We start from the raw sequence: 11,451 nt of genomic DNA, 5'->3' as shown, positions 1-11,451 counted from the left end.
TTGAACCAAACTATGGTTCGACACGGATATTGAGTGGTCTAATAATTAAAAGTCACTGTTCAATTTTATAGAACAAAATATTAGTCTTTTTGATAGTCATATCCGAATATAGACCGATCTGAACCATATACGACACGGATATCGAAAACGTGCCTTTTAGGGGGCCAAAACCTTAAATCGAGAGATCAGTCTGTATGACAGCTATGTCCGATGAACCGATCTGGGACAAATTAAAGAGGGATGTCAAAGAGCCTAACACAACTCACTGTACCAAATTTCAACCAAATCGGATAATAAATGCTCATTTTATGGGGCCAAGACTTTTAATCAAGATATCGGTCTATATGGCAGCTATATCCAAATCTGGACCGATCGAATCCAAATGGAAGGACAATGTCGAAGGGCCTTACACAACTTACTGTCCCATATTTCGGCGAAATCGGACAATAAATGAACCTTTTATGGTCCCAAAACCTTACATCGAGAGATCGGTCTATATGGCAGCTATATCCAAATCTGAACCGATTTGGGCGAAATTAAAGAGGGATGTCGAAGGGCCTAACACAACTCGCTGTCCCATATTTCGGCAAAATCGGACAATAAATGCGCCTTTTGTGGGCACAAAAACTTAAATCGAGAGATGGGTCTATATGACAGCTATATCCAAATCTGGATCGATCTGGGACAAATTGCAGAGCCTAACGCAATTCACTTTCTCAAATTTCGGCGAAATCGGACAATAAATGCGCCTTTTATGGGTCCAAAACCGTAAATTGAGAGATCGGTCTATATGGCAGCTATATCCAAAACTGAACCGATTTGGACCAAATTGAAGAAAGATGTCGATGGGCCATACATAACTCACTGTCCCAAATTTTGGCAAAATCGGTTAATAATTGCGCTTTTATGGGTCCGAAACTAAATTTCGACCGGTCTGAGCCAAATTGAGGAAGGATGTCGACTGGCCTAACACTACTCACTGTACAAAATTTCACTAAAATCGGATAGTAAATGTGGCTTTTATGGGCCTAAGACCCTAAATCAGCGGATCGGTATATATGGGGGCTACATCAAGATAAAGTCCGATATAGCCCACCTTCGAACTCAACGTGCTGAACAAAAAGGATCTGTGCAAGGTTTCTGCTCAATATCTCTATTTTTAAAAGACTGTAGCGTGATCTCAACGGACGGGCAGATGGACAGACATGGCTAGATCGTCTTAGATTTTTACGGTGATCCGAAATATATTTACTTTATAGGGTCGGAAATGGATATTTTGATGCGTTGGAAACGGAATGACAAAATGAATGTACCCCCATCCTTCGATGGTGGGTATAAAAAGATATGAATATATCCATGGTGGTGGGTATCCAAAGTTCGGGACTGCGGAATTTAATACTTTTCCACTTGATTTTGCTGGTATGTTTAGTTTTGATAATTTCTAAACCACAAATTACACTTGATTGCCAATGCACCCAAACCAACTTAAACGCCATCGAATAAATGAATTTGTTGTTTGTGGGTTAATCCAAAAATAGGTGATAGTCGTAGTTGAAATAAATCCAAATATAAACTTTTTTATACCCACCACCAAAGGATGGGGGTATATTAATCTAGCCATTGCGTTTGTGACACCAGGAAATATTGATCTGTGACCCCATAAAGTATATATTCTTGATTGTCTTGACATTTTAAGTCAATCTAGCCATGTCCATAAGTCAAAATCACCGTTGAACGAATAAAGATATCTGCTAAAAATTTTTGCATAGATAATTTTTATTGATGTACAGGCCACTGGGGATTGCAATCGATTTATAGCGGTTCAGATTTGAATGTAAATGCAAATTTGCCCATGAACATTCCATTATGGAACTGGGACAAACTTCTCACAAATCAATGTGTGCTGTCCGATTCAATTTTAAGCTCAATGATAAGGGACCTCCTTTTTTATAGCCGAGTCCGAACGGCGTGCCGCAGAGCGACATCTCTTTGGGAAGAAGTTTTTACATGGCAAAGTGCCTCACAAATGTCGCCAGTATTAGGAGTGGATAACCACCGCTGAAAAAAAATTTTTGATGTTCCTCCCAGGATTCGAACCCAGGCGATCAGCGTCATAGGCGGACATGCTAACCTATGCGCTACGGTGGCCTCCTTTGGTTTGGATGTAGCTTTTTATAAACCGATTCCAAGACTTTGCTTCTCAAGGCCTCGCATGCCGCAATTGTTATCCGATTTGGTGAAATTTGGCGCGTAGTGTTTGTTCTTTTTACGACTTCCATCAACCGTTTCAAGTGCCGTTCTAAGGGGTTTATAGCCGATCTTTCGATTTTACTTCTTGACGCTATAGAGGCCTCAATTGTTATTCGATTTGGCTCAAATTTCGAACGTGGTGTTTTTTTACGACTTCCAACAACCTTGTCAAGTACGGTTCAAATTGGTTTTTTAGTCTGATATAACACCCATATAAGCCGATCTCCACATTTGACATCTTAAAGCCCTGGAAGTCGAAATTGTTATCCGATTTGACTGAAATTTTGCACGTTGACGTATGACTTTCAAAATAAATGGTGAGTGTTATCCAAAGAGGTTTATAACCTGATATAGATCCCATGTAAGTATATCTCCCGATTAAATTTCTAGTGCTCCCAAATGCTTAAAATGCATTAAGCGCATATTTGCCGTTTAACTACGTTTACTTGTGGAAATTTTTAGCAGAATCCATGGTGGTGGGTTCCCAAGATTCGACCCGACCGAACTTAGCACGTTCTTACTTATTTTGGTATAAATAGTCAAAAATATTGTGGTTGTTATGTTAGTACCCCGCTGGACGTGCTGTTTCACAAAGGAAAGTCCGAAAGAACTAAAGACAAGAACTATAATCTATTCTCAATGAAAGGATCTTTTTTGGAATTAGGCAAGATGGACATTATAAGCCTAGTGTGCTTTAAGGACTTCCTGTTCTCGGACCTTAATTGGCTTTGAATCCGCTCGGATGCCATTATTGGTAGATAAAATATAGTGAAAATATTTATAAAAATAAAAAATCCTGTTTAATTTTGGTGCGTGAATCGTGATCTGTCTCTCTCTCTCTTCATGATGTGCAGTTCAATCTTTAAATTTTTCTGAAATAGCGGCTTTGACAACGATTTGCGTAAATATTTTCTAATATAGACTACAGTAGTTGGTGTTGTTCTCTCCCTGACAAGTTTTTCTGTAAATGTCTTTAGGACTTAAATTCGCGAGTTGTAGAAAATAAGGATTTTGATGATTCCCACATACCAAATACTGTACCCAGAAATTACACAGCCTCTTATTCGTAAGCGGCACATTGTCATTATTATTTTCCTGAAGATATGGTTGTTCACTTGCATTACTGGTATTCGTTGATATCTACGTTGACAGTGATATTCGTATTATTGTGAAAGATCGTCTTTGTGAACTGTTACATACATCATCAGATCCTGGCCCGCTAAAATATGGAAAATTCTCTCATTCCGTACTGAGAGTTTTGAAATCACAATGAGAAATCAAAGGGATTATCAAAGTGTGAAAAAAGGATCTTTTCGCTTCATTTTGTGTTAAGTTTTGAAACTTTTAGTTTTGAAGAGAAACCAAAACTGATTATCTCCCATTTTCCATCTTATACCAGACAAAATTTTTGAAGACCCAAAAAAAAAAATAAGAGTTTTTGGCTTCGTTTTGTTTTGGTTCTGGGTTTTTTTGCGATTTGTTTTTGGGGTTTTTTTTTAGCTTCAGACCTTTATTTTATTTTTAGTTCTATGATCGCTGTCTTTCCTTCTGTTGATATCTTTTTGTTGATAACTTCCTAACCACAAACAAAAATATTAGAAAATTGGTCGCAAAAGAAACCACATTGAAATATGCGCAGAAGCATGACATTCAATGATAAAAAAATACATTAACAAACATTTCGTATAAATAGTCTTCAAAATTTGGTTTTCAAACCATTTCCTCTTTGGAAATTCTATAAAGTGACAAAAAATTTGAAAAAAAACTTCGCCTAGTGGAAAAAGTTAAGTGTTATATAAAAAATCAAAAGTTACTCAAACCTCGCCATAAAATTCGAAATTAATTCCCACACTGAAACTCTCACCATGACCGATAAGAAAAATCTCTTGCTTTTATTTGATCGCCCCACGGAGCCGGTGTTCATGGAAAAGGGAAGATCTTCCACTTTCTTCCATGTGCCTGATGAATTTCTTACGGATCGTTATCGCACCCTCGGCGGTGATGTACAAAGTCGTTTTGGTGAAATGACCGATAAGCGGGTGCCAGTGCGTGAGATTAAGCTGCCCGATTTAAGTTTGGCCATGTCTTTGGATCGCGATGAGCAGTTTTCATTGTTTATGCCCCGGCATCGGCGCATTGCTGCCCGCCTTATTGATATATTCCTCGAAATGCCCACCACTGATGATCTCTTGAGTGTTGCTGTCTATGCTCGTGATCGTGTCAATCCTTATCTCTTCAATTATGCTCTCTCGGTGGCTTTGATGCATCGTCCTGATACCAAGGGTCTGGATATTCCCTCGTTTGCTCAGAATTTTCCCGACAAGTTTATGGATTCGCAGATCTTCCGCCTTATGCGCGAGGAGGCCAGTGTGGTGCCCGAGGGCTCTCGCATACCCATAATAGTGCCCCGAAATTATACAGCCTCTGATTCGGAACCGGAACATCGTCTATGGTATTTTCGTGAGGATATGGGTGTTAATTTACATCATTGGCATTGGCATTTAGTGTATCCCTATGATGCCACCGATATTCGTATCATAGCCAAAGATAGGCGTGGCGAATTGTTCTACTACATGCATCATCAGATCTTGGCCCGTTACAACATGGAACGTTTCAGCAATAACTTGGCTCGAGTAAAGCGTATCACCAACTTCCAAGAGCCCATACCTGAGGGTTATTTTCCCAAAATGGACTCTTTGGTCTCGAGTCGAGCTTGGCCACCGCGTTTTGAAAACTCCAGACTGCGTGATATGAGGCATGAAACCGAGCGCATGAATGTGGATGTGGCCGATTTGGATCGTTGGCGTAATCGCATTATCGATGCCATACATCTGGGCTTTGCTGTGGATTACGATGGCAATGCCATACCCTTGGATGAGCGTCAGGGCATCGACGTCCTGGGCAATATGGTGGAGGCCACCCTAATATCACCCAATTTGGGCTTCTATGGGAATTTCCATAACATTGGTCATGTTCTGATCTCCTTTACCCATGATCCTGATCATCGTCATTTAGAGCCGTTTGGAGTAATGGGCGATACGGCCACTGCAATGCGTGATCCTGTCTTTTACAGATTTCATGCCAACATCGATGAGATCTTCGAGGAACATAAGATTCGTTTACCTAGATATACTCCGGCTCAGTTGCAATATGAAGGCATTTCGGTTTCAGGAGTTCAAGTCATACCCGAAGGTGATGGTACCCCCAATATACTCTCCACCTTTTGGCAACAATCAGATGTGGATATGTCTCGCGGCATGGACTTTGTACCGGCGGGCAGTATCTATGCCCGTTTTACACATTTGCAACATACACCCTTTGGCTATACCATCAATGTGGAGAATGCTAGTGGCGCCACACGTTATGGCACGGTGCGTATTTTTTTGGCACCCAAAACCGATGAACATGGTCAAGAGTTGCTATTCAATGACCAGCGTTTGATGATGGTCGAAATGGATAAATTTGTGGTGCAGTGTAAGTTTGAATTTATGAGTTAAACCCTGACTTTAGGCTTTTTCCCCCCTTTGTTTGAACAGTGGAACCTGGTCAAAATAGGCTAAAACGCAAATCTTCCGACTCCAGTGTGACCATACCATTTGAGCGTACCTTCCGTGACCTGGAAAAAGATCGTCCCGCTGATTTCTCTGAGGAAGAATTGGAGTTTAATTTCTGTGGCTGTGGCTGGCCTGAACATATGCTGATACCCAAGGGCCTTGAGGATGGCCTGCAGTGTGTTTTGTTCGTCATGGTCTCCAACTATGAGGATGATCGTGTATGTTGAAAAATTTATTAAAATTGTTTTTTTTTTTTTTGGTCTTCATCTATTGACCCTCTTTTAGGTTGATCAAGAATTGGTGGGTTCCTGCAGTGATGCAGCTTCTTATTGTGGCGTCCGTGATCGCAAGTATCCCGATCTTCGTTCCATGGGCTTTCCTTTCGATCGTTTACCCCGCGAAGGTGTCGACAGTTTGGAAAAATTCTTAACATCCAATATGGCTACTGTTGATGTGACCATTCGCCATGACCCATCCAAGACTGTTATACGGCAAACGTAGTCAATGAAATATATTTTTTATAATAAAATATTTAAAAATTACACTATTTTAGGAATAAAAAATCTACGTAAACGTTTTTTTAAGTAATTTTTTAAGCATTGATTTCGATTCTTTTCCATTGACTTGTAAATTTTGTTGGTCGTCGTTGTTTTCCTTCCTCACCATAAATCGACCTTTTTTATCAGACGTCTATCCCTTCTATACCAGAAAAGGAAATCGAAACTGGTCAAGCGGATCACGAAGACCCTGAATGACTCGCTTGCGTCAGCATGTCCTAGTGCCAAGCCAATGGGCAAACTGCGAGACCCCACAGCAGGTTGGTCTAAGGAAGGACTACAGAAAACTCTTCAACAGAGCCAAAGCCACAAAAGCACCACAAAAGATTGGGACATCTATAAGGCTGAGCTAAGAAAATATAAGGCGAGTTGAGAAAGGCTCAGAAAAAATCCTGAGTAGAATTCTGCAGCTCCGTGGAGGATACATCTGAGGAAGATTCTGCCTCGAGACCTATTACGGTGAGGTATATTCAGAAGTCAGATAATGTACGGACAATGTCAAGTGAGGAAACACTAGAACTACTCGTTGATACACAATTCGTGGGAAATTGTCCAACGAACAGCGTGGCGCCAGAAGAGGTTGTCACTGGTATGCATTTGTCGGAAGTTATAAGGGAAATTATGTCTGAGCCGAAAATTCTTTGGGCGATGAGAAGTCTCGACTCCTTTAAGTCGCCAGGCCCTGATTATTATGTATCATCAGGTTCCTTGGTTTAGGGAGATATTCTCTGCTTGTATCAGAATGTCACATATACCTGTGGGATGGAGCGACACGAAGGTCATTTTCATTCCGATAGCTGGAAAACCCTACCACACGAAGGTGAAAGATGTTCGTCCTATTAGTCTGTTATCCTTTATCCTGAAGACTCTTGAGAGATTAATAGAAACATATCCAAGGGCAAGGATCCCTGGAGATCGCCTGCCGCGTCGGCAGAATGCAAATAGTAAAGGCAAATCCACTGAAACAGCCCTTTACGACCTAATCGGCTACATAGAGGGTTCTCTCGCTGTCAAGGAATATACAATGGTAGCATTTCTTGACATTGACGGTGCTTTCAATAATGTAAAACCGACGTCAATCATGAAGGAATTGAGGCTTCTAGACATCAATTATTCCATAAGAAAGTTTATTAATAGCTTACCTCCTAAAAGATGCATTACGGCAGGCTTGGGATCTGTGGATCAAAAAAGATGGGTCAGCAGAGGAACACCTCAAGGAGGTGTACTGTCACCTCTACTTTGGAATATAGCCATTAACAATAAATTATTGCCTCTGTTCTAATAAAAATTATTTTAAAAAGTTGTAAAAATGGTCGCGTAGAGAAAGTTTCCCAGCACTCTAAGAGATATACTTCAGGAAGCACTGCGTGCAACAGTGAAATGGGCCACCGAAAGTGCTTAAGGTGGAAATCAATGCAAGACAGACGTAGTACTTTTCAACAGGAGATACAAGTTACCTTCAGTGGCACCTATCTTCTTGGGAGAATAGAATGTTCCATTTACAGAAGGCGCATAATACCAGGGTGTTTTGTTGGACACGAAATTGAATTCAAAGCCAACATTTTTGAAAGAGCAAGAAATGCAACTCTTGCCCTAAACACCTGCAAGAGAACCATTGGCAAAATTGGGGGTTTAGACAGTGCACCATGCATTGGGACTAAGCTGCAGTTGTCAGACGTACAATGCTTTATGGTGTTGTGGTCTGGTGGACGGCGCTTTAAAAGTCCACCTACTGCTCAATGCTTAAGAGGATCCACTCACTTGTGTAAAATCGGTGCGACAAGTGATAGCATGTGGAGGGGAATTACGGGGAAGATGAGAAGATGTTGGACCATTTCCTTTGTCATTGCCCGCCTTTTGTGTCTAACAGATACCGCCACTCAGATGGAGACACAATCCCAGACATGAACCAACTTAGGGGAGTGGTATTGAAAACAATTAAGGATTTTGTAAGTAGCACTGAATTCCTAACTTAAAATTTTCTTTTTAGAGGTTACTTTATAGTTTTAGAGCGCCCAAAAAGCCGATTACTGGCTTGGATGAATGTCCATAGTGGCATGGGGTGGATAAATATTCGCACCCTCTTTTCAACCTTACCTAACCTAACCAGATCCAAAGGATGGCTTGTTTGTGCATTACAGCCGCACTGAGGACGACACTATCTGATGCACTTAATTTAATGCTACATCTCTGCCTCTGGACATTGCAGCTACCCAAGTTGCAGCGACCACTGCCGTGAGGTCAAGGAAGCTTCCTTATTGGTGTTGTAGTGGCTATGGACACTTGAGTCAAATAACCGGGGGGACGCCCATAACCCACCCGGACGGACAACTTAACCGATTGGGACAATATGGGTATCAAATGAAAGGTATTTAAGAGTAGAGTACGAACTCGGTATACAAATGTAGCCCAAAGTGTTCGGGGGGTCTCCCACCCCCAAAAAATCCCCAACAGGACTCACTCACCGCCTTGGGCAATATGGGTATCAATGAAAAGTTTTTAAAGTAGAGTACAAATCTGCCATAAAAATTTATTCCTCGGTGTCTGAGGGCCCACACCATGTTGAATGTCCTTAATGTCCTTGCGCCTCCTGGTAATTTCGATCACTGCACCATTTCAGCATTCTTTTCGTATTCCGATGTTCCAGGCGATGTGGATTGCACCCTTCCTGAGCCACTTTTCAATAAAAAGTACTGTACAACTATTCCTGATAGAACCGAGAGGAACTACTATATCCCTGGTACATAGACTTCTATACGGATGGTTCCAAACTAAACGACCAGGTGGGCTTTGGGGTGTACTCTAGATCTAGAACTGATCATATCGAAAAGGTTACCCGACCACTGCGGTGTGTTTCAAGCGGAGTGCCTTGCAATTAAGGTCGTGGTGGAATGACTGTCGCAGATCTCTCAACGAGATGGCTGAACAGTTCAAAATTCACCTGTTCAGGGTGCTGGACCGCAGAGATATCCCAGGGAATTGTAAAACGGACGAGCTTGAGAGACTAGGAACTACCCTACACATGACAGGTATAATGGAATCTGTGGGTATGCTTCTAGCGACATGTAAGCAAAGTTCTTAGGACCAGGCCCGAAGGACAACTAATGAGAAATGGTCACAAAGACGGCGGTGAGCATTCCAAAACTATTGGGTTGCCCAAAAAGTAATTGCGGATTTTTTAAAAGAAAGTAAATGCATTTTAAATAAAACTTAGAATGAACTTTAATCAAATATACTTTTTTTACACTTTTTTTCTAAAGCAAGCTAAAAGTAACAGCTGATAACTGACAGAAGAAAGAATGCAATTACAGAGTCACAAGCTGTGAAAAAAATTTGTCAACGCCGACTATATGAAAAATCCGCAATTACTTTTTGGGCAACCCAATATGTGGCCTAATCTAGACCACCCCGTACCACACTAAACGCCTGATCTCGGAAATGCGTGTACCGATTTAATTTTGTATGCCACCTTATGGTACCCCAAAAAAACGAAATTGGTATAAAATTGTTGAGTCAAATAACCGGGGGGAACGCCCCATCCCATAACCCACCCGGACGGACAACTTTACCGATTGGGACAATATGGGTATCAAATGAAAGTTATTTAAGAGTAGAGTACGAACTCGGTATACAAATGTAGCCCAAAGTGTTCGGGGGGGTCCCCCACCCCCAACAGAACTCACTCACCGCTTAGGGCAATATGGGTATCAATGAAAAGTTTTTAAAGTAGCGTACAAATCTGCCATAAAAATTTATTCCTCGGTGTCTGAGGGCCCACACCATGTTGAATGTCCTTAATGTCCTTGCGCCTCTTGGTAATTTCGATCACTGCACCATTTCAGCGTTCTTTTCGTATTCTGCTCTTCGCGTCGCCTCTTCCCCAGCCACGAAGCAGTCAATTTTTGTATACGAAAGAGCACGTTGGGCTGAACTCAACGAATTTTTCCAGCAATTTAATTGGAAACTTTGTTTTCTGAACGGTGACGTAAATGCTGCTGCCGAAATGGTGCAGGAACTAATATTCATGGGAATGAGATCGTTCATTCCGACTAAGAATTTATCGCTTAAATCAAAGGATAAAATTTGGTTTAACAGGGCATGCAGAGATGCTGTCGGATCAAAAGAGGATGCATTTAGGATTCTGATGCATTTAGGATTAGGCGTCTGAACAAAAATGCCCACACCGAAATGTACGCAAACAGGCAAGAACTTCGTGTGACAGAGTACTTAGACATGAAAAGTTTCTTTACTAACAGCGTCTTCGTGCCAAAGTTATTGCCTCTCCGAGGGGAAGCAAGAGCTTTTGGTCATTCGTTAAAAAAGTAAAGGGATACCCATCGGCAATCTCAACTCTTGTTAAGGATGATCAGGTATTCACTGACCCGGTTGATACGGCTAATCTACTGGCCGAAATGTTTGCAGGATATCCTTCCTTGCCGTTTAGCAATCATAGATAGATAGATAGATAGATGATAGATAGATATTGAGCAGCCAGATGCTCTTTATGTTCTGGGCATGAAGATACAATGTGATGTCCGTTGGTCAAAACACGTATTCGAAGTGTCGAAAGAAGCATTCAAGTGTTTGGGCTTTCTTAAGCGGTGCAAATAGTTCACCTCTTCTGATCTTCTCAATATCTGTACAATCTACATTAGGCCGAGGATGGAATATATCTTTCATAGGTGGACAGGAGCTCTAAAATCATCCTTAGAGCTACTTGACCGGGTTCAACGGAGAGCGTTGGTGTTGATTGGGGACAGTAGAGTATCCAACTCTATTACTTCTCTTGAACATCGTCGGAAAGTGGGTAGCGTTGTATTGCTCTATCCTTATTTTCATGCCGTGCGTTGCAGGGATATTCGTTGTCTTATCCCTGACGTTAGGATGTTTACCAGGAATACAAGACTTGCCAGGAACTCACACCCGTTTGTATGACCAGTGGACCAAACCATACATTACCGAGAAACTTAATTTTTTTGCCTGAACCATTCGTTCATTCGACTTCCGGCTAATGTCGTTCCCACCAACATTGAAGTTCAGAAATTTAAGACGAATCACTACACTACTCCCTCTTCCCCCACTTGCCTAAT

The 11,451-nt window shown here is 41.4% G+C and overlaps 1 protein-coding gene across 1 annotated transcript; it reads left to right on the top strand.

The window, feature by feature from the left end:
• The first annotated feature begins 4,115 nt into the window (after positions 1 to 4,115).
• On the top strand, positions 4,116 to 6,305 carry LOC106086806 (phenoloxidase 2-like). Its single transcript, XM_013251617.1, has 3 exons — positions 4,116 to 5,724; positions 5,787 to 6,022; positions 6,090 to 6,305. The coding sequence occupies exons 1-3, from the start codon at positions 4,116 to 4,118 to the stop codon at positions 6,303 to 6,305; spliced, it is 2,061 nt and encodes a 686-aa protein (XP_013107071.1).
• The last annotated feature ends 5,146 nt before the right edge of the window (positions 6,306 to 11,451 follow it).

This window comes from Stomoxys calcitrans, chromosome 2, assembly GCF_963082655.1.
Source record: "Stomoxys calcitrans chromosome 2, idStoCalc2.1, whole genome shotgun sequence".
In the NCBI taxonomy this organism is placed as follows: Eukaryota; Metazoa; Arthropoda; class Insecta; order Diptera; family Muscidae; genus Stomoxys; species Stomoxys calcitrans.
Note: the sequence above shows the minus strand (reverse complement) of the source record. Positions and strands in the feature narration are given on the sequence as shown.